The following is a 24184-nucleotide window of genomic DNA, read 5'->3' as shown; positions in this document are numbered from 1 at the left end:
TAATTGTATTTTGTTGATCTCTGATTAAGCAACCATCATTATGAGACTTTATAATGCCACTAATACAACATAAGTTACCTGATTCTGTTTTATGGACTATTGTTATGATAATAATTTTTAATATGCCTACATATTGGATATAGTTGTTATAAAGTCTCTAAATAAATCGACAAAGTAGTTGGCCTGGACTACAATATTGTTGAATGATATTAACGGTTTCCCCAAACTATCTCTGGGTATTCCATTTAGGCAAGTAGGCCAAGACATTTCTGTTTTGTCTGATCCCTAAAGATGGCGCTATGCATTTAATGTGCTTTTTATCTACCGTTCAAAGAGAAGAGGCACGCTTTAGTCTACACTTGTCATTATTGCTTTTCGACAGCAGGAGATCGGGCTGTTTGGTCATTCTAATGCAGAAAGGGAACATATATATTGCCATTGAGCATGGACAACTGAGGACACACAACTTCAAGGGATGGAAATATTGTCATCTTCACACCGTGAGACTATTCTGCAGATGTGGGCATGCGCACTGCATCGGTTCTACAGGGGACGGGAAGACATCACGGAAAAACTCGCTGTACACCGAAACCCCCACGCTGAAATTCATTCTTGGTTGCAGTGTAGCACGACTACCGACTACCATGTTTGATACACTGTTGAAGTCAGGGACTACTTGACACCCTGGCGATTTAAGTCGCCGCAAAACCGTATCAAATACCGTATGGGAACAGTATGCGGGAAATGGTTGGAGGTTGCTGCGTGTGTTCCGATGAGCGAGGCTGGGCTGAAAATCCTCTTGTATACTGTGATGGGCACGGGTGCAGCGTCGCTGTTCACCAGGGTAACTAGCTTGCTATACTACAATGTAATTACGCTATTGGGGGAAGGATGGGGTGGTGCGTGCCTACGTGCGTGCGTGTCTGTCTGTGTTTATGTGGGAGGGGGTGTTTTCCTTTAACACGCGTTGCCGTGGTGCGAGAGGGGACATATAACATTTCATCGAGACCTTATGGCGCGGACTATTGCGGTTTTTGTAGAATGGCTATTATTCGATCCAAAGTTACGCATCGTTAGGAAGCATTTGCTACTACTGGAGCAGCAGACTAGCTGGCCTATCGGGCCTTCCGGATGAATTGTTTCCTCAACGATGCATCCACATTCTTTGTTGACATCTTTGTATCTCAGCCCTGCAGCAATGTAGCCACTCAATATGTCCAAGAGTTTTGATTCGAATAAGAGCCATGAATTATGATTTAATGTGTACATCTTTACGGTTGTAAGGCTATAAGAGTAGTGCACACCTTCGCAGTACATCCCCCGTGGCTTTTATTTATTGTGCTATGTAGGAAACATCAATAACAATATCGTCTGTGTCGACACACGATACCATCTTGAGTTTACAAACTGTTATTCACGTCATAGTATTATTAATCAGGCTATGTCTTGCAAAGTAAAACCACTATGGTTGTGTTCAAACCGCCACCACTCTTTGAAAAAGGTGACCTACATCAATAGCCTATCAATATTGGGATCATCTCGGGAATAAGAAATATATAAATCATTGTGACACTTAACTTTATGCCCTGGCTATGCCTTCTCTCGATTCAGTGGCCTTGTGGTAAGAGTGTCTGTCCTGAAAAGGTTGGGAGTTTGATTCCCGGCTGAGTCATACCAAAGACTGTAAAATGGGTCCTGTTGCATCTCTGCTTGGAACTCAGCAGGGTAAAACCCAGTGATAGACTAGCATCCTGTCCAGGGGGTCGCTACGGAAACAGGAGATTGGCTCTTGCTCCTATGAGTCGTTCCGGCTCGTACAAGCCAAGGCTTGTGCAAGGCAACTTACTTACTCTATGCTTGCTCTCAACAGTAAAAAAAAAAAGATTAATTAAAAGTTGAATGTATACCAAGAAGTTAGTTAGTTACATAACTAAAGACTTAGGTAACTTGTTTGTGTCTCATTCATTTGAGTGGTAGACTAATGATTTGTCTGTATTTGTGTGTGTGTGTGTGTGTGTGTGTGTGTGTGTGTGTGTGTGTGTGTGTGTGTGTGTGTGTGTGTGTGTGTGTGTGTGTGTCACAGCGTGCTATGGTATTGTCCAGGTGCCCACTGGCCCGTGGTTCTGTCGAAAATGTGAGTCTCAGGAGAGAGCTGCCAGAGTGGTGAGTATATATATCCCATATATCGATATATTATCCGTGTACTCATTCAGATCTCTATCAATGTACAGGATATCCCTGCCTGTCATAGTAAATAACACTGGTAGTACAGTGTGCTATTGAAGCTACTGTGCGTAGTTGGTTATTGTGAGGTGTGCTCTCATTTCTCATCAGAGATGTGAGCTGTGCCCTCACAAAGATGGCGCCCTCAAGAGGACAGACAGTGGAGGTAAACTACTGGACGCTGACTTTCCTTCCTCTATTCTTCATCCTCCACTTTCCATCAATCCCTCCTTTCCTCCACGTTTCCCTTGTCTTACAAACATATAATGTGTCCGTGTTAATGTGTGTGTATTCACGTCAGGGTGTGTGTGTGTGTGTGTGTGTGTATGTGTGTGTGCATACTAATGTGAGTTGTTCTCTCTCCAGGCTGGGCCCATGTGGTTTGTGCACTCTACATTCCCGAGGTGCAGTTCGCCAACGTTCTCACCATGGAGCCTATCGTACTACAGTACGTCCCTCACGACAGATACATCAAGGTATTCGTCACTGTTCACTTCCACTGTTATAGCCTTGTTTGTCTTTTGTGAAGGACGTTCTGACCGTCATTTGAAATGCATTTTATTGGCCTAAAACGATTGAATGAAATTGGAGATATCGTTTCTTTAGCCAGAGTAAATGGTTGTCCATCTCTGTGACTACCTTCAAAATTCCACACAAACTCGTGGGGGCGTTTTTTTGTGATTTGCACGCAGTCATTAGTATACAGTATATTTTTTGCGCGGGGCAAAGCTTTCATGAGATCATCCAGAGTTTTTCCTAAGTCCTCTCTGCAAGTTTAGCCTTTAGAGTTGGCATCTGGATAGTCACGGGCCATGTATCCCACCACCGTCTGCGTGCTTTCAGGCCTAATGGTCTTGAGTGATTGCTATTGTGGAAAAATCTATATTCAGCATATGCCCACCAGACAGATTTGTTTTTGAATGAAAGCTTTTATATGATTGGATTACAGTTCTATTCGAGTCAATGGGAAGCTACGTAGACGCCTGCTGCTGAAAGATAGTGGGTGCTCGTCTGGTAGTGGCCTCGCGCCACCATGTCAGGGGCAGCTACAGTAAATGGCTTGCACCTCTCTGGTCTGGGTTGTCAGAGCCATTCATCAAGGATTTGCTGCCCTGCATTCTCAGAGAGCGTTTGAGTGGACAATGGGTCGTGTCCCAAATAGTACACGATGGCTTTACCACACAGAGAATGGGGCGCCTTTTGGGACGCAGACAACGGGTGAAGGCTCAATAAGCCCACCCTCCCTCCCTCCTTTACAGTAGCTCCAAAATGCAGTTTCCCTTTGGCCCATGATGCATATGGCTCACAAGGGGAGGAGGAGGGGGTAGATGAAGGGAAGGAGGGGGTAGATGAAGGGAAGGAGGGGTAGAAGAGAAGAAAGGTAAGGAGGCCCGCTGTTCTTTTGTCCAGCACCTGTTGCTAGGCAGACAGCCAGCCCCCTCTGTCTGGGTAATAGCCGTAGGGTAGCCGTAGGGGAGCGAGGTGTGAAGAGGAGTAGGGGGGTAGAATGTTTCATAACAGGCTGCTATCAATGACAGGCTAGGGTTGGACTCTGGGCATTGGTGAGGCCCATAGAGTTGAACAGTATCACACTGGCTGTGTCCCAAATGGAGCCCTATTCTCTATGTCGTGCACTACTTTTGACCAGAGCCCAGAGTATAGTGCACTACTTTTTAGCCCTATGCGCCCTGGTCAAAGGTAGTGCACTCTATAGGGAATGGGATGCCATTTGGCATAGATACAAATTGGTTGTTCCACCAATTAGGTAGTTAAGTAGTCATAACCTTTTATTTAATGCAAAAAAAAGCATTAATTTCATGGAACGACCCGATTTCCCTTCCATAGCTAAGTGTGCCCATTAGATATGTGAGTGATTTCAGGTGGACATGACATCTGACGTTGATAAGAGGAGATCTGTTCTGGTCAGTCATCCTTCTTTTTCATCTTCCTCCTCCCCTCTCTTTAGACGTGTTATATCTGTGAGGACCATGGGCGAGAGAGCAAGGCTGCGTGTGGGGCCTGCATGACGTGCAACCGGCAGGGCTGTCGACAAGCCTTCCACGTCACCTGGTGAGTGGTCTGTGTGTGTGTGTGTGTGTGTGCGTTACTGCGTGTGCGTGACTGTGCGTGCATGCTTTTGTGTGTGTGTGTGTGTGTCTCCTCTCCCATCTGTCTGACTGTCTGACCCTGTGCAGTGCTCAGATGGCTGGCCTGCTGTGTGAGGAGGAGGGCCCCGAGGCTGACAACGTCAAGTACTGTGGCTACTGCAAGCACCATTACATCAAGATGGTAAGAGACTGGCAGAGTTATTCAAGTCTCTTTTCAGCTTTCTAGGAGAGCTCCAGTTCTTATTTATTTCAATGGAATGAAATGTGTAAATGGGTTGTGTTGGGTATTAAGACGGCTTTGGAAAGGACTTCCACTTCCACTTGGTTTTGTAACATTCACATACTGCGTTGAGGAAGGCAAGGAGACATAGCTTTTCAAGCCGGCGTGGAGAAATAGCCTCCGCCCCCTAGTTTCCCCTGTAGCTCTAGCCGATTGCCCGTCCAGCTATTGCCCCTATAGCTGTACTTGCCCCTGTGACCGTCACGGTTGGCAGCAGTGTGACTCTCTGACTCTCCTCGGCGGGGTCCTGTAGCAGAGGAAGATGCGCTCCAGTGGAGAGAACACCGAACGCGGCTCCTTCGGCCACTCCAGGGGGGGCTCCACGTCCCCCGCCCAGGACAAACACGGCTCCCACCACCACAGGCTCAGGAAGGTGAGTGTCTTGTGTATTGTTGTGTACATACTGAACGTGCATTTGACTATTGCTTGGTGTGGCTTTGTATCGGTGTATTTGCATGAATGCTCAAATCCTCAGCCTCTCCCTTGGGTTTCATTCAGAGTCACAAGGACAAGGTGAGGCAAAAGGAGAGGCATAAAAAGTCATCTGATGGTCTGGGGTCCTCACTGTCCAGCAGTATAGTAGACAAGGTAAAGCCAACCCCAATATGTACACCCCTAAATGCCCTCGGGTCTCTGTCTCTAACCTCTCTTAACTCTCTCTTTCTCTCTCGTCTTTCCCCACATCCACCAATCCTCTTCCATCATTGACCGAGTATAACCATTTGGTTTCCTAAATAGTTTGAACTATTGTGCATTTCTAAGTGGATACATTTGAGAAAATGTTTTTTATTCAGGTGAGGTCCTTGGTTGAACTCTCTGGTTGACCAGGACCGTCTCGCAATACTTTCTAACGAGCGTAAAGGGCTTTAATCTATGACATCAAACCGCTTCTCGATCTCCAATGACACATTTCCCACCCGTCACCTCTCTGTGCTGTTGATTTAGTTGTCGTCGGGTCACCACAGCAACAAGGACAGCGAGGGGAATTTGAAGAGGATGAGCTCTCACGGCCAGCTGGGACACCGCAGTAAGAAGACAGGAAGCATTGGCAAGAGCTGCTCCTCTTCCTCTTGCTCCTCCAGTCCCTTCAACACGGGTACAAAGCTAATCCTTTATGGGCCAACTAACCCGGACGTTTTGTGTCCAAGCAACTTCTCAGTCTCTTCTCTGTTTGTGAATAACCAACTCTCTAGTGCAGAACTCTATGTTTTTGGTATACCTTCACTGTGTTTAGTCTGAACGTGTGTTTTATAAGGGTTTAGGTATAACTGCACCGTATAGTGTTGTCTGCTTATTGTGCTGTGTTTAGGAATAACTACGGTGTGTATTCCCAGGTGGCGGCTCCCAAGACCTCCTCCAGTTCTCCTCTACCTCTCGTTTGGAGCGCGACCCCGACCGAGGAGCGGACGAGCACGGCGCCGAGGAGCCCCGGGACGAGCGGACCAGACGGACAGCGCCTGAGGAAGATGACGAGGAAGGGGTGGAGGAAAAGGAAGAAGAGAAAGAAGAGGAGGAGGAATTGGACAATAGTAAATACCACAACAAGGCCTCTCTGCAGCCCCCGGCCCTGACCCCGGTTGACGGACCTCACGGAGGGTCGTCGCAGGGTCACGAGAGGTCAGAGGGCGAGACCAACTCTTTCGAGACCAAGGTCACCATCTCCACCTTCGGCTCCATCATGCGCATCACTTCCTCCTCGGGTGGGATAGGCAGCGGCAGCAGCAAGCTCCGCAAAATCACTTCCTCCTCCTCGGGGGACTACAAGCTTTCCAAGTCGCTTCTCAAGTCCCCGCACCTAGCCACGCCCCCTATACTGGAGGAGGCCAACCTAGAGGAGGACAAGGCCACGCCCCCACCACCGCTGCCAACACACCGGGAGAGGAGGCACCGTGGCAACAAGAAGAGCCGGCACGGTCCGGGGCGCCCGCGGGGGAGCAAGAACCGGGAGCGGACGGAGAGGCGAGAGGAGGAGTACCGTCACCACACGGCTCCTGCTCCACCTCCTTCCCTAACCTCCTCCTCCACATCGTCCTCCTCGCTCTTCCCCAGCTCCTCCTCCCTCCCCCACACAGCGTACTCCTCCACCCTGCCCACCTCCTCCCTCTCCTCCTCCTTCCCCTCCTCCTCCACTTCCTCTAGCGTCAGTTTCTCCACAGGCCGCGGCAATACGCTGCTCGGCTCCGGTGAGTCTCTCACCAGATCCGTCTTGAGCGGGCGTAGTCTCTGTGTGGTAGCCCTCTAGCTTCCTGTGTGCACTTGCATGTGAAAATAATACACAGCACTTCTATGTATTGTGGCTGTGGATGATGAACGTACACATCATCAAGTATGTGTATTTAGAGATGTTCAGGAAGCAAGATGCCTCGTTTAGAAAATGGCGGCCAGATTTAAGCTTGTACATATTTGCACGACAGAGAAAGAAAAGGATGAAGAGGAGTAAGAGATTGAGTAAAAATCAGAGGAAAGAACCCTTATATGTATAACGCTTTTTGCTTATGACTTCTTGAGCAGAACTAGAAGTGCAGACTTTGCACGTGCGTAGTAAATCTAGGTAGTTAGTGATCTGTGTGTCGTAAAGAGATTTGTTAGATTGTGGTTTTGTGTGCAGTGTCAACAGAGAGAGCATGTGCGTCAATGGCTGGGATGACATCCTGCTTTTGCTCTACTCTGACAAGATATGACCTCAACACTTTTAGGTGTGCGGTTGTGTGTGTGTGTGTGTTCTATAAATGAATGGCATTTATGAATTAGGTCTGATACTATTCTCTTGGTTAGGAATCTACACCTGTCACGAGGGCCCTCTGTCTTTGAGTGGGAGTGTCTGTAACACCCCTCTATCGTTGGGCGGAGGCGTATGTAGCACCGCTCTCTCTTCAGGACTCCTGCCATCTCACGTCTCCACACTGTCACTTCAACCAGTCAACTCTGCCCTCAGCCCACAGGTACTCCGGGAAATCAACATCATGTCTGCGTTCGAGCCTTTACCCATACCCGCAACGTTCAGGCTCTACCCTACCCAGGCCCAGTTGCTTCTGCCAAATTTAAGGCCCGGCCCTGGCCAAAATCAGAAATAACTTCCTGCGTTAGTCAATCCATTAGCCGCTCCTCTCTGTCCGCCACGAGCTCCCTGCTCTGCTCATGGCGGCTCTGAGTCTGTGAGTATCCATAGCAACGGCTCCGCTTGGGCTACTCTGCTCAATGAGGAGGCATGAGAGAGCAGTTAGCTGTTAGATACTTTTCGTCACTCGAAACTCTGTGAAATAATCTCTCCGGCCTTATATTTGATGAGGTTGAAGCTCTTCTGACATCACGTTGCGAGCTGAGCCAAATATGACTGTACTGCGCAGCAGAGCACGAGCAAATGGCTCAGCTTCAACATTTTTGCCATCAATTTAGTGATACCCGGGCCCGGCACGTACCCTAGTTATTGATGAAAAAACAGGCTCCACCCGGCCCTAACTCCCATGTATAATGTCAGAGCCCGTCGAGCTCGGGTCAGGTAGTAGAGCTTTCGTCTTCTTAAAAATGGCACACTATTACTTATATACAGATGTATGATCTTCATTTGAGCCAGTTTGCTACAGCAGAAAAAGTATCCTGCTTCTGCAGGAAATATTAATTATTATGTCGATTTTAATTAATGGACACGGGGTTGATAGTTTTTTTCGTAAAGGAGTCTGACATTTCAAAGTGGAAATTACAAACTTCGTGCGCCTTTTTCAACCTCAAATACACGACAAGTTAAACATGTGTTGATAGTGACAGTTCTCCTGCAACAGGGTGATCAAATTAAGATCCTACATCTGTAGTGCACTACTTTTGACCAGGGCGCATAGGCATCTGGTCAAAGTAGTGCACTATGCAGGGAATATATAGTGCCATTTGAAACGCAGCCCATGACTGAGCTTATCAACGATATCATGTTACAACTAAAATAGTATCCCACATGTATTCAGTTGCCAGGTAAATGAGATCCTAACTTTGTTCTGTGTGTGTTAAACCCTTGTAGGTGCATGTTCCATGTTCCAGTTCTTCCTACAGCCTCAGCTCCTCTCAGCCGTTTGGCAGGGTCTTTTCTACTGCCCGTACACTGCCCTCACTACTGAGCCAAGCCCAGACCTCACTTCAAGGTAACACACACACTCGTTAGTGAGATACTTACAGTGCCTTGCGAAAGTATTCGGCCCCCTTGAACTTTGCGACCTTTTGCCACATTTCAGGCTTCAAACATAAAGATATAAAACTGTATTTTTTGTGAAGAATCAACAACAAGTGGGACACAATCATGAAGTGGAACGACATTTATTGGATATTTCAAACTTTTTTAAGAAATCAAAAACTGAAAAATTGGGCGTGCAAAATTATTCAGCCCCTTTACTTTCAGTGCAGCAAACTCTCTCCAGAAGTTCAGTGAGGATCTCTGAATGATCCAATGTTGACCTAAATGACTAATGATGACAAATACAATCCACCTGTGTGTAATCAAGTCTCCGTATAAATGCACCTGCACTGTGATAGTCTCAGAGGTCCGTTAAAAGCGCAGAGAGCATCATGAAGAACAAGGAACACACCAGGCAGGTCCGAGATACTGTTGTGAAGAAGTATAAAGCCGGATTTGGATACAAAAAGATTTCCCAAGCTTTAAACATCCCAAGGAGCACTGTGCAAGCGATAATATTGAAATGGAAGGAGTATCAGACCACTGCAAATCTACCAAGACCTGGCCGTCCCTCTAAACTTTCAGCTCATACAAGGAGAAGACTGATCAGAGATGCAGCCAAGAGGCCTATGATCACTCTGGATGAACTGCAGAGATCTACAGCTGAGGTGGGCTCAGACTCTGTCCATAGGACAACAATCAGTCGTATATTGCACAAATCTGGCCTTTATGGAAGAGTGGCAAGAAGAAAGCCATTTCTTAAAGATATCCATAAAAAGTGTCGTTTAAAGTTTGCCACAAGCCAACTGGGAGACACACCAAACATGTGGAAGAAGGTGCTCTGGTCAGATGAAACCAAAATTGAACTTTTTGGCAACAATGCAAAACGTTATGTTTGGCGTAAAAGCAACACAGCTCATCACCCTGAACACACCATCCCCAAACATGGTGGCGGCAGCATCATGGTTTGGGCCTGCTTTTCTTCAGCGGGGACAGGGAAGATGGTTAAAATTGATGGGAAGATGGATGGAGCCAAATACAGGACCATTCTGGAAGAAAACCTGATGGAGTCTGCAAAAGACCTGAGACTGGGACAGAGATTTGTCTTCCAACAAGACAATGATCCAAAACATAAAGCAAAATCTACAATGGAATGGTTCAAAAATAAACATATCCAGGTGTTAGAATGGCCAAGTCAAAGTCCAGACCTGAATCCAATCGAGAATCTGTGGAAAGAACTGAAAACTGCTGTTCACAAATGCTCTCCGTCCAACCTCACTGAGCTCGAGCTGTTTTGCAAGGAGGAATGGGAAAAAATGTCAGTCTCTCGATGTGCAAAACTGATAGAGACATACCCCAAGCGACTTACAGCTGTAATCGCAGCAAAAGGTGGCTCTATAAAGTATTAACTTAAGGGGGCTGAATAATTTTGCACGCCCAATTTTTCAGTTTTTGAAATTGTTAAAAAAGTTTGAAATATCCAATAAATGTCGTTCCACTTCATGATTGTGTCCCACTTGTTGTTGATTCTTCACAAAAAAATACAGTTTTAAATCTTTATGTTTGAAGCCTGAAATGTGGCAAAAGGTCGCAAAGTTCAAGGGGGCCGAATACTTTCGCAAGGCACTGTATGTTTGCTATGAAGTTACATAGGGGAGAGTGGGGTAAATTGAGACAAAGGGGTAAGTTGAGCCACCCTTGTTTCTAGGAAACCATACACAAAATGAATAATTTGACCAAATATTTAGGAAGAGGTCTTCATTTCAGTCTGTGACGGAAGAAATCACATGGAAAAAGTGGTTAGCAAGTTAGGTAAAAATACATTTAAGTCAAATTAATTTATTGTGTTAGAGGTTTCATGATGCTTGTATCTAAACCAAAATAGACCATTTTAAGATTCTTCTTTACATCAGTTTGGGTCTCTATAAGCTTCAGTATGAGATCCTAAACCTAGCATGAAAGTGCATCATTTTGTGTGTGGGATAATATAGTCAAAATGTTTCCATGGGGTACGTTGAGCCAATGACCATGGGGTAAGTTGATCCAATGACCATGGGATAAGTTGAGCCAATGGTCATGGGGTAAGTTGAGCCAATGGTCATGGGGTAAGTTGAGCCAATGGTCATGGGGTAAGTTGAGCCAATGGTCATGGGGTAAGTTGAGCCAATGGTCATGGGGTAAGTTGAGCCAATGGTCATGGGGTAAGTTGAGCCAATGACAAGTTGAGCAAATTGAAGTGTTTTCTTCCCAGGCAGAAAAAAATCAAGGCATTATCTCAGGGATATGAGGTAACAACAGGGCCTTAGGTGTTAAGCCTCTGTTAAAAGATGCTTAAAATGATTAAAAGACAAAAAGCGATTGTGATTGTGTTGAATTGTGTTCTGGGAAATTAAGATAGACATGGTTTTAAAAAGGTTTTTTTTTTTATATTTAATTTAGTCCAGAAATGTGTATGCAGCTTAACTTACCCTGTCCCACAGCTCAACTTAACTTACCCTGTCCCACAGCTCAACTTAACCTACCCTGTCCCACAGCTCAACTTAACCTACCCTGTCCCACAGCTCAACTTAACTCACTGTCCCACAGCTCAACTTAACTCAACCCCTCAACTTAACACCCTGTCCCACAGCTCAACTTAACTCACCCTGTCCCACAGCTCAGCTCAGCTAAGTTGTCAACTTTTTTGGACAACAATGTTTTCAAAACCCTGTCCCACAGCTCAACTGTAACTTCCCATGTCACCCTGTCCCACAGCTCAACTTAACTCACCCTGTCCCACAGCTCAACTTAACTGTTACCCTGTCCCACAGCTCAGCTAAGTTGTCACGAAGAGACCACTATCAACACTGTTTTTTGGACAAGCAATGTTTTCAAAACAGAAAGGCATACTATATTCCCTTGATGGAGTGATGCTGAATGTAAAAAACGGCTCAACTTACCCCAGTCTCCCCTACTGTAGCTACCTGGTAGTTTATCGGGATTGCTCTCTCTCCTCTCAGAGTCCGAGATGGACGACTGTCGCTTCCCATGTCACGACAACTCGCCACGAGAGAGCCTTTCCTCACAGTAAGTTTCTGTTTGACTCTACTCTCACTGTTATCAACACTGTTCTCTCTCACTGTCACTATCAACACTGTTCTCTCTCACTGCCACTATCAACACTGTTCTCTCTCACTGCCACTATCAACACTATTCTCTCTCACTGTCACTATCAACACTGTTCTCTCTCACTGTCACTATCAACACTGTTCTCATACTGTCACTATCAACACTGTTCTCTCATACTGTCACTATCAACACTGTTCTCTCATACTGTCACTCACTGTTTCTATCAACACTGTTCTCTCATACTGTCACTATCAACACTGTTCTCTCTCACTGCCACTATCAACACTGTTCTCTCTCACTCTTTCTATCAACACGGTTCTCTCTCACTGTCACTATCAACACTATTCTCTCTCACTGTCACTATCCTCTCTCACTGTCACTATCAACACTGTTCTCTCATACGGTCACTTTTGCTTGTGTATACTTTACCATTCCATTTCATTCGGTCTCTTGTATACCAACGTTATTCCATTTCAATCTGTTTCTGTTCTCTGTAGCCATATGCCTGTTCATTTACCACTGTTATTCTCTCAGGTCTCCTATGAGCTGTCTGCCTCTACTGTTTGACCAGAGGGAGGGTGTGGGCCCTGGGGTCAGAGGTCGCCCTGAAAACGTCCCTCCATCCAGCTCCCACATAGAGCTCCTCCTGGAGAAGCATGGCAACGGAGAAATGGGTGCCAACAGTAAGTACACTGGGATTCTTTGTGGCAGTCTATAATATATCTTCATTCTCGGAGGATTTTCAGTTGGTCTTTTTTGGGCGATGTGTCTGCCTTTGTGGCACAGTCGGTCATACACACCCAGTCGGTCATACACACCCAGTCGGTCATACACACACAGTCGGTCATACATACCCAGTCGGTCATACACACCCAGTCGGTCATACACACCCAGTCGGTCATACACACCCAGTCGGTCATACACACCCAGTCGGTCATACACACCCAGTCGGTCATACACACCCGATGTGAAATGTATTTTTGGACCCTTTGAAGAGGAAGTGGATTCTTATCAACCCGAGTCAGTCTGATACGCTTGCTTTCAGATCCTTTAAAATGCGCTGTGCTGTTCTGCGATGATCATTAGTGTATCATGGCCGGTAGCGGCAGGTAGACTAGAGGTTAGAGCGTTGGGCCAGTAAATCCGAAAGGTTGCAAGTTCAAATCCCTGAGCTGACCAGGTAAAAATCTGTTGTTCTATCCCTGAACAAGGCAATTAACCCACTGTTCCTAGGCCGTCATTGTAGATAAGAATTTGTTCTTAACTGACTTGCCTAGTTTAAAAAATTATATTTAAAATAAAATGGCTTAGTATGGAAACTGTAACAAAAAAATGAAACTGACTCTAATACAGTGCTCTACACTCACTCACTTTCTTTCCTACCCCTTTTCCCTGTCTCTTCCCCCCTCTCCCTCCCCCTTTCCATCTCTCTCTCTCCACCAGTTGTAGAGATGCTCCAGTCCCTCCACTCGCTGCAGCAGGAGAACCAGCGTCTCCAGGACCAGATTCTCAGCCTGACGGCCAAGAAGGAGCGGCTGCAGCTGCTCAACGTGGAGCTGGCCTGTCCCTTCCCCCCGCAGGTCCACCACTCCCACCACTCCGCCCAGGGCCTAGTGCCCACCACCACCCACATCAGCTTCCTCTCCTCCGCACACGGTCAGACTCAGGAAACCCTCCTCTCATTCACCTCCTCTCGGAAGCTTCCCATCCTCCTTACCTCATTCGTTGATAGAGTCAGTTTGCTAGTCTGGAAAAGAGTGTCACCATCCCCCAAAACAAACCTTGTTTTTGTCATTATAATCTCGACAGTTGTGTGTTGTTTTTTTTTTGTAGTTGGTTCCCTGTCCCTGTATCTATATCCCTGTGTGTGTACCTCTCTTGTCCCTATAGACCCCCTCAGCACCAATAAGAGTCCCCTGTCTAAATGCTGCTTCCTGAATGATACCTCCTTCATCACCTCATCCGAGGTGAGAACCCCTTTGTGCCCACCACGCCTTACTTAGTACCGGCCAACACCTGAACCCACTGTGTAGTTACTTATACAATACTCTTGCCCTTTATCCCCAACTGTAGCATTAAAGGGGATATCTGGGTTTAATTTCCAATCAAACGTGCCGCCTCCACTTGTTTGTACATTGAGTAGCAACGGTCATCTAAATAGCTAAAAATGCAACAGAAGGACAATGGATGAAGATACTCATCTTACTGGCACGGACGAATAATGAGTTTAGGGATTTTTGGTAGGAATTCAGGTATTCAATTTATTGTAAAATGTCACTTTTTTTTATTAGAATGCACTCATATATAAATGTTCTTATTGTATTAGGTATTTTGGGGGATATTTTGTGTTCAAATAAAGACGATTCTATATGCGTCGTTTGCATAAATACACCAGGTTAGATTTGCATATAGGAATAAATTAACATAAAGGGGTGGCACAGGACTGCAACCCCCAAACACGACCTCTGTCGACCCTGCCTGCACTCACCTGCGCTGGCTTAGCTGCCCCTGTTGTTCTCACGTTCCCTTGCATAATTCAACAAGTGTGTCAATAGCAGGATACCCTCAGAGTAAAAATCAACACGCTTCGCTCTAGATTACACCTATCTAAACATACTTTACATTTGCGAGATCAAACTAATATCACTATAATCCGAGTGTTCATTTTCGGAAGATGCTTTCATTTCAGAGCCTCTAATTTGTAAACATTTCAACTGTAATAAAGGATTACTTTTCCAAATTCCGCAAAAAAATGAACACCCATTAAAATAAAGTTATCTTTCTTGTGATGGAGGTGTCAAGATGGTGCGTTAAATCCCTAACCAAGCTTTATCGTTTTTTACAGAATCAGTGTAAAGACAATGCATTTCATTGAGCCCATTTTAGCCATTACCAGAGTGTGTTTGACAGGTCATTACGAACGTTAACGGGAAAAAACGACAGGCATAATCAAGAGTATGAAAGAGTCACAGGAGTAAAATGAAAGCAATTGATCCAGCGAAATTGAAGTGGATTTTCACCCCTCAAACACAGGAAGTAGATGGGTGAAAAAGACAAATCCTCAGGTGGGCGGAGCATGGGTGTTATTACATTTGAGGGAATGTTAATATATGAAATATGGCGAAATGAAACTCACAGATTTCACCTTTAGATGAACCATAACTGTCCTATTAGTTTTACCCTGTGTTTTTCTCTTCCGACTCTAGGAGCTCCACTCTGGTAGTCCCTCCCGCAGTAGCTCCTCCCTCTCCTTCCAGAGCACTCCGCCCCCACAGCAGAGTCCCGCCTCCTTCGGCCAGCCCTTGCTGAACGGGCTGGGTGGGCGGGGTTTGACTGACAGCCTGGGGGGCCTCAGTCAGGCCAGCAGTTCCATGGTGGGCGGGCTCATGGTCTCCCTAGCAGGAAGTCCCCAGCTGAACATGAACGGCGTGCTGGGCAGCCTGAACGGGGTGATCCAGTCACCTGTCCAGAACGGACCCCAGCCCACCCTGCCGGCCCTGCGGCCCCAGCCTCCTCCTTTGGGCCCCCAGGGACTGGCACAGGGCCTGCAAATCCCCAAGAGCATGAGTCCGTGAGTACCTCCTCTCTGTCTGATCACCAGAAAAGTATAATGGTTGGTGATAGTGTTGGTTGATTGTTTTGTGAGGATGTTGTTTGTTGATTGCTGTTGATCAGTTGTTGTTGTTGTGATAGCCACGGCCATTATTTTTGTGACAGGGATACATTTTTATATTGTCCTGTTGTGACTGGCTGTGCTGACTGATTCTGGTCTATGCTGTTACTGTAATTGATTTTTGTTGTGACTAATGGGTTGACTGGGTAAGTGTTGTTTGGACTGGAAGTGTCCCATGATGAGTAATATTGAACATGGTTGTGTTTCAGGTCTTCCCTCCTGTCTGAGCAGCAGAAGCAGCTCCTTCTCCAGCAGCACTTCACTCCAGTAATGACTCTACCATGCCTTACAAACACACTCAGACATGCAAACACTTGCAGTACATGCTCTTGATGTTTGGTAACGCAATACAACACAACCATGATGATAAGATGGATCATCATAAGAAGTTAAAATAAAACTGAAACCGTATGAATGGATGAATTATCAGGACCGAAATAAGAGATACAGTTGAAGTAGGAAGTTTACGTACACTTAGGTTGGAGTCATTAAAACTAGTTTTTTCAACCACTCCACTAAATTCTTGTTAACACACTATAGTTTTGGCAAGTCGGTTAGGACATCTTCTTTGTGCATGATACAAGTCATTTTCCCAACAATTGTTTACAGACAGATTATTTCACTTATAATTCACTGTATCACAATTCCAGAGGGTCAGAAGTTTACATACACTAAGTTGACTGGGCCTTTAAACAGATTGGAAAATTCCAGAAAATTATGTCATGGCTTTAGAAGCATCTGATAGGATAATTAACATCATTTGAGTCAATTGGAGGTGTACCTGTGGAAGTATTTTAAGGCCTACCTTCATACCCAGTGTCTCTTTGCTTGACATCATGGGAAAATCAAAATAAGTCTGCCAAGACCTCAAAAAATCAATTGTAGACCTCCACAAGTCTGGTTCATCCTTGGGAGCAATTTCCAAACGCCTGAAGGTACCACGTTCATCTGTACAAACATTAGTACGCAAGTATTAACACCATGGGACCACGCAGCCGTCATACAGCTCAGGAAGGAGATGCGTTCTGTCTCCTAGAGATTAATGAACTTTGGTGCGAAAAGTGCAAATCAATCCCAGAACAACAGCAAAGGACCTTGTGAAGATGCTGGAGGAAACAGGTACAAAAGTATCTATATCCACAGTAAAACAAGTCCTATATCGACATAAACAGAAAGGCTGCTCAGCAAGGAAGATGCCACTGCTCCAAAACTGCCATAAAAAGCCAGACTACAGTTTGCAACTGCACATGGGGACAAAGAGGCAGCATTATGTTGTGGGGGTGCTTTGCTGCAGGAGGGATTGGTGCACTTCACGAAATAGGTGGCATCGTGAGTGAAATAATGTGGATATATTGAAGCAACATCTCAAGACATCAGTCAGGAATTGAAAGCTTGGTCGCAAATGGGTGTTCCAAATGGACAACAACCCCAAGCAAACTTTCAAAGTTGTGGCAAAATGGCTTAAGGACAACCAGGTCAAGGTATTGGAGTGGCCATCACAAAGCCCTGACCTCAATCCTATAGAAAGTTTGTGGGCAGAACTGAAAAAAACATGTGTGAGCAAGGAGGCCTACAAACCTAACTCGGTTACACCAGCTCTGTTGGAGGAATGGGCCAAAATTCAACCATCTTATTGTTGGAAGCTTGTGGAAGGCTACCTGAAACGTTTGACCCAAGTTAAACAATTTAAAGGCACTCAAATACTAATTGAGTGTATGTAAACTTCTGACCCAGTGGGAATGTGATGAAAGAAATAAAAGTTGAAATAAATCATTCTCTCTACTCTTATTCTGACATTTCACATTCTTAAAATATAGTGGTGATCCTAACTGACCTAATACAGGGATTTTTTTACTAGGATTAAATGTCAGGAATTGTGAAAAACTAAGTTTAAATGAATTTGGCTAAGGTGTGTGTAAACTTCCGACTTCTACTGTACATTATTAAAATATAGCTGTGAGCAGCAATGAACGGAGTTCACAGGATGACAAAAAGGACAGAAGATCATGTAGGAATTATCTTCCTTTATGTGCAATCATGATTCTAAATACAACATCTGGAGTGAATCTGACATGTGGTTCATGAGATGATTTTGAGCATTAGTGTTACATATGCAAAGTATTAGTTATTAATAGTTTCCTTGTTTTTTTAAATATATATATTACCAAATTCAGTGTGGTTCGTCTTAGGGATGTCTATGATAGTGATGACAAGTTTGAAGTTGATGGGCCACTGTGGATTGGATTTGCAGTGTTTTAAATGGACGTGTAATATCTGATTTTTTCTTTGGAGCTAGGTTTGTTAGGGGGCACTATAGGTTGAGGTTGGATAGGATGAGTCTGGAGGTGAGGTGGCAGAGGTGATTGGTAGGGGGTGGCTGCAGCCCTGGAATGGCAGCCCATTGCTGGTGGTTCAGGTGTTGCCTGACCTTGATCGGGTGTAGCTAATGCCAACGCTGGGAGCTGCGTTGGTGTATTGTTTCGGACTGGAATTTGTGCTAGAAGGTGCCATCTGAAACCTCAGCTTCTCCAAAATTACTCCATGATTTTCGACAGTTGTCTTTAAAGCTTGCACCATAGCCAGGAGCTGTTGGATTGGATTGTCATGACCTATGATGGACAAGGTCATGAGTTGTCTTTGGTGTCCGGTTATGGGGGTTGGACCTGGATGAGGGTTGAACTTTGAAGTCTTGTTCCTCCTCAGATTCTTTGTACTTCTGTGCAGGGGTGAAAGTGGAATTATTTTCTTCCCGGTACAGGACGTCCTGTCGTGCACCAAAACAAATGTATAACATATAGAATCTCTATTAATTCAAATAGGATCTCTGCGGGCCTAGTTGTAAAGAATTGTAATTGAACTTTTAAAATGTATGACCTTTAATTTGGTGTATTATTAGGATCCCCATTAGCTGTTGCTAAAGCAGTAGCTAGCCTTCCCGGGGTCCATGCCAAACATGAAGTAATACAGAAGATTAATAAACAAGGACAGCTCAAGGACAGAATGTCAATTTACTGTGGTAATAAACACAACCAGTCATGATGTTTTCATATGATTGTCAAATAATCACCTCAAAGGGCTCCGTGACTTGGCGCACGTTCATCCACTCGCAACATATTCCCAGCCTCCAAATAATGGTGAATGGAAAGAGACATCTGTTACACAAAATACCAAAAAGTGTAATGACATTTGGCGATTGTCGTTAGGACATAATTTATGCGTCCACTGCTGTTCGGGGCACGTCTCGGTGTCAGCCACTCATCTCTGCCTTGTCAGGGTTTTCCTCAAACCACATCACATTTGAGGCTATATGACCCGTTTTCAAGTCCATTTGCACGTATTTCTTTTTTGCAGTAATGATAAGAAAAGTGATGTAATAACCTTCAGTTCTTTTGACATTTTGTTCTATTTTTACAGGCTCATGTTTTACCAATAAGGCGTACCCCCACCATTTAGTTTTCCCGGGACGCCGTATCTTTTCCGCACCACCTTACTTTCAGAGTTCAGGGGGGGGGTATATTTGCACACACACTGCATAATACATTTTTAATTTGGGCTGTAACAACAACAAAATGTTGAAAAGGTCAAGGGGTGTGAATACTTACTGAAGGAACTGTGCATACAAACGTTCAAGTCTCTAGGTCAAACAGGGCGGTGGATATGATGGTTTAAAGCGAGACTGCTTATGACAGTGTCACCTATAGGCCAATCAGTGCCGTTCTTTTTGCCCAAGTTATTCATGGCCTCTAGTTTCTCTGTTCCAAATTATTTAAAAAGTTACCAATCTGATTGACTGTTAACCCCTAATTATTCAATGAGTGTGAACATGGTCAGGTTTATTTTTGGTCCCAAAAAATAAATGGAGAAAAAAAACAGCATATGCTGCAGTCTTTTTCTGGCCCGGCACAGGTAGATTCATTTTGGGTGTGCATATCACTACCCATGTTCAAGTCCCTTATATCTTGGGCTGTGTGTGTCTCAGGAGCAGCAGGTGGTGGTCTATCAGATGCTGCAGCAGCAGTGGCAGAGGGAGCTACAGCGCCTCACACTGACCGGGGCCCTCACCTCCACCCCCACTGCCCAGTCCCCAAACCTGGGGGCCTCGCCCCTGCAGGGTGGCCAGGGAAACCCCCTCTTCGGCCTGCAGGAGAATGCACTTCACAAGCCCGGGGTGAGTGCCGATATGCAGTTGTTCGAGACTCCTTATTTGAATAGGCCATTGTATATGTCAATTCTTGATCGACTGAAGCTTTAAAGAATAAACTTCTTAAAGAATAAACCTTTCTAGAAGGTTGACTTGCTTTGTAATGCTGTTAAACCTGAGGATATAATGTTGATACATGTATGTGTGGGCCGAACATCTAAACTCACAGGTCAGTTTTAAATGTGTTTAATTTCAGGGGGTGGGAGAGAAGGGCGGAGACAACAATGGCTGATATGTTATCTTCGTGTCTGAACTGTTGCAGCTATAACAGGGGAAAGGAAAGTAATTGAGCTGTTCCATCAGAAACTAATGTCACCTTTAATCTCCATCTGAAAGACTCTTGAGCTCTCTGTCTTCTATCATCTCTGTCTTCCCCCTCTTTTATGAATGTATAATGGAATCGATTTAAACGGTTATGTTTTATTTCTTATGCATTGAATTCCTTTTATTTGAGGACGTTTTTTTTCCTTCCAGGTCTGTGTGTGTGTAGGCAGCTTTCAGAGAGCATGAATACAGTGGTCTGTAATTGAATTGCACTAATCTGTTAGCTAGACCAATTGGGTTCACTCTTGTAGCAAGAGCCAGAGACTCTGGTGTCCTGGCGGTAAATGTGGAGAGTATTGGGGTCCAGCATAGAAATTGGACTCTGGTGATCAATTCCAAATCAACCCCTAGCCGCTACTCTCAAGGCACTTCCTGAGATCTGAAATGATTCGATGGGCGTAAACAACATGACTATTCCACCTAGCCAATCAGAAGACATGGTAAACTTTAAACCTATCCAATCCTTTTAGATCTCCTGGAGTGCCTATGGGTAGGGCTAAGTGTCAACTTGGAATTTGGGTGTGAGTGTTTTGGGCCAAAGTGTCCTTAGGCCATAACTTTACTGAAGCACTGACCCTCCGCTTAAGCAATTATACCCCTGTGGAACCAATGTATCCCTCTAAACATCCTTGTTGAGGACAATCTGTCTGAAACCTCTCTAAACATCAACTGTCTTCCTCAAGGTCTGTCTTCCTTTCATTTTCTTCCCTCCCATATATTATACAACTATGATATTCCTATTCTATCCTATTAAATGTCACAGCTACAGGCTGGCATCAAATGATCCGGGGACTGGCATTGACAGTGTAGAGTGTGAACTATGCCTCAGTCCACCCCTGAGAATTTAGAGAGAATGTATGATCTTCAATATGCGTGCCGCTGCCAAGATTAATCAAACGAAACCAAACATTTGAAAATTGTCCCAAGTAAATATGTAAGAAATTAATATTTTTGTTTCCTCAACCCATGTGTACTTCGCTGATATATAACCTAATAAGGGACATTTGGATACTTGGAACTGATAAGTTAATGATTGATTAGTATGAATATTTTGCACTCTATCCTGAAGTGTTAGTGTTTTCTTATTTGTTTTGGTTGTACATATTGTTCTGTTGATGCCCGGGAAACTAGTTGTTCTTTTAGCAATACTGTATAGTTGTCAATGCCTTAAAATAATGCTAGAGTTACTGAGGAAAATCAACTCACACTTAACAGCCAAAAGGCAGCTTCTTTTGTCTTATTCATTTCTTAATCTAGTTTTTGTTCTGGTTACAATTTACCGTTATTTCAGATTTAGGCGAAAGCACTCTTTTCAATCTTACCATTTATACTATTGATAGGCAACGGTGATAATGTCAACAATTGTAAAATGAAAATATGTTTATTGGTAAATCTCAAATCGTCTGTAAATTGTGTCTTAAGATGCTGCTCAATGTTTTAGAAGAACTGACAAGCAACATCCCATGTTAGATGGTATCACTTTACTTTGTCTTAAGATCTATAAAAATGCGGTCATAGTAATGACATAGTCACAAATACCATGACTGCTATGTTCTTATACAATTGTGACTCAAACTCTTATTGGTGTCATCAGGTTCAAATGTTGATTCAATTGTCATCAGGTGACTTTATCTGTTATGATACGACTGCCCATGACATCTGTTACGTCATTCTAGTAACACCATTATGTACAGTATGTCTTACTACTGAGATCATGATGTCAAGTTATAAAATGTTACCATTCAGAACACATAGGCAACTCGGGAACTCTAATATGTAACTTTCTTTACTGCATCTCCTTTCCTGTGTGGCACATAACAACAGGTCCTTCTGTGCTGGGATCAAGCTAATCTATTAACATTGGCCGTTCTCCCAGGTCTTTTAACTCACTGTTAGACTGGAATAATATTTTTCCTTTGCGGTGTTCGTTACTAATCTTATTCGATCATTTCCTCATTTAACTACGGTCAACGATCATTCCCAAATGTGTGTTAGTTTTCCGTTTGCGACCTCGATATTGACCTCCCCGTACATGTGATATCCGGTAAGTATTAGATCTGTTCTGTTTTTGTTGTTAGTTAACAGTGAGGAGCTTTCAAGCGACTATTGTTAGTTGGTTAAAATACTGTAGCAACGAGACGATAGGAGAATGTTAACGTTGACAACACATGAGCCTATTCCTCCACATTGACAGGACTTCCGAAGGAGGTCTGCGGTTGAACAAGTACGTCCTTATGAGTTGTTGTACGATTAAGGTTGAAAAAAAATCTAGGAAAGAACATGTCGAAGAGGTTGTTTTGACTGAAAGAGTACCTCGAAGGAATCTTGAAAGGGAATCTTTCCCATGTTGCACTGGGGCGATTTGGCCCAATAAATGTAAATCTTTTTTTTATATATATATATACTTTTGTTGTTTTTTTATTGTTTGAGTGCAAATTGTATACTTAAATGTGTTTGTGTATAAACACATTCATTTTCTAAGCTTTGAAGTTTGGGTAACCAAGATAATCCATGTTATTATGTACGTATGTTGTTATGTGTATCTGTTATGTATTACATCATATTTAAGCACCTCTCTCTCAATGAAGTTTGACAAAAAAATGGAGCTAACTTCTTGGGACATAAAATGCATGAAATGCAGTTAAGTCTCGCAAATCAGTAGCTAAATACCAAGTTTGACTACGCATAGTTTTTAAATGCATTGTTCTCAAAAAATGTTTTAGGAAATTTAAGTTGAGCACTGCATTTAAGAAAAGACAAGCATTGTTGTCAATGTACAGTGTATTTGTTAGAGAGAATTAATCAACAATTTGCCAATATTCAGATTTAATGCCCTGTAAAGTATTTTGATATTTTTGTGTAAAAATTGAGGTACAATTAAGACGACTGAACTTTTACTGTCAATAAATGTATTTTACTGAGTTGATTTGCATGTTCTCTTGGTTTCAAAGCTTTATTTACAGACCGCAGCATTGACAAAGTCCTTGTGTGCATCACTTACTTGAAGCAGCCTGTCATAATGCCTTCATGAATCAGTCATAACAGTGTTATGAACAGTCATAACAGTGAAAGAGAGCGGTTCCCCAGTTGGGCTGGTCTGTGACCCCCCCCGACACATTTTCCATTCAGAGGAATAAGGCAACCTTACAGAGAGTTACACACAATAGAAAACTTTATTTCCAGAGGACATACGTATGAGGTGGATGTGGTTCTGAGTAATAGCAAAAGAGCAATTATAATATTGACTGTATAAGGCACGGGTGGTTTGAGTGGGGGGGGGGGTCTAACTCAATATACTTTAAAATTACTAAAATAAAAATGGAAACAGTAGAAATGATAATGGACCTATATTTATACCGTTTCTTGACTGTCCAGCTCGCTAACAATCACTAGACAGTCAGGGAGCATCGGAAACACACACAAAAACGATGAATAGAGGACTATGTTTAGAAATTTTGATGGCAAGGAAATACAGTATAACCAATTTTCAGTGTGGACCTCCGGACCTTGTTGAAGACGGAACGCGGCCTCCAGGGTAAAATGAGTTTGACACCCATGGTATAAGGAGATAGTGACATAAGCAAAGGACTGCATAACACATAGATAGCATCAACTACTATTAACAACTGGCCATCGTAACAACCAACTGTAAATGCATGTTTCAATAACAACATCGCTCACTTCAATCCACACACTCCATCACTCTTGTCCACCTGGAGAGAGATTGAGGAGGCTCTGACCTAAGTCAGCAGAAGGACTGTCGGGTCTTCTGCCCCCTAGCAACCTATCGGTGGCCTGCAAGGCCTGGTAGCGGAAGTCACCGGAAGTTTTGGGAGACAGTTTATGATCCCCCTAGTCCAGGGATGGGTCATTTTGATGGGAGTGGGAGACACAACAAAAATCTGATTCATCATGAGGGGCTACACTTGCTCACGGGTCTGCCTACCCACATGTCCCTGCCCTAGTCTCTCTGGCGCCATCAAGTGATGGGTAGAGTGAGCTGCATGAAGTTAAAAAGCTCAAAGGCGGGGGAACCCGTAACAATAAGTGTCATGAATCAGTCAAAACACTGTAGAAGCAAAGGTGTTGTCTAGCTTGATCAGGTTGG

At 44.1% G+C, this 24184-nt stretch overlaps 1 protein-coding gene across 2 annotated transcripts; it reads left to right on the top strand.

Moving 5' to 3' along the window:
- The first annotated feature begins 375 nt into the window (after positions 1–375).
- LOC112245519 (protein AF-17) lies at positions 376–22997 on the top strand. Of its 2 annotated transcripts, XM_042310699.1 has the most exons (20): positions 376–844; positions 2084–2163; positions 2335–2389; positions 2590–2699; positions 4190–4293; positions 4419–4512; positions 4865–4984; positions 5110–5199; positions 5557–5707; positions 5946–6794; positions 7387–7553; positions 8621–8741; positions 11770–11836; positions 12413–12561; positions 13322–13534; positions 13769–13845; positions 15085–15449; positions 15761–15818; positions 19531–19719; positions 19949–22997. In XM_042310699.1, exons 1-20 carry the CDS (start codon positions 736–738, stop codon positions 19982–19984), a joined length of 3204 nt encoding a protein of 1067 aa, XP_042166633.1. In that variant the 5' UTR covers positions 376–735; the 3' UTR covers positions 19985–22997. The 2 variants fall into 2 exon arrangements, with proteins under 2 accessions (XP_042166633.1, XP_042166632.1); XM_042310698.1 differs by having other exon boundaries at positions 19531–22997.
- The last annotated feature ends 1187 nt before the right edge of the window (positions 22998–24184 follow it).

This window comes from Oncorhynchus tshawytscha, linkage group LG32, assembly GCF_018296145.1.
Source record: "Oncorhynchus tshawytscha isolate Ot180627B linkage group LG32, Otsh_v2.0, whole genome shotgun sequence".
Taxonomy (NCBI): Eukaryota; Metazoa; Chordata; class Actinopteri; order Salmoniformes; family Salmonidae; genus Oncorhynchus; species Oncorhynchus tshawytscha.
This window is presented reverse-complemented; position numbering and strand designations above follow the sequence as displayed.

Excerpts from the sequence above, each read along its gene's own strand:
- LOC112245519 (XM_042310698.1), top strand. The coding sequence starts at position 736 with ATGCGGGAAATGGTTGGAGGTTGCTGCGTGTGTTCCGATGAGCGAGGC. Across the intron at positions 845-2,083 it reads CAGCGTCGCTGTTCACCAGG|CGTGCTATGGTATTGTCCAG; the intron begins GTAACTAGCTTG and ends TGTGTGTCACAG. Across the intron at positions 5,200-5,556 it reads CCAGCAGTATAGTAGACAAG|TTGTCGTCGGGTCACCACAG; the intron begins GTAAAGCCAACC and ends CTGTTGATTTAG.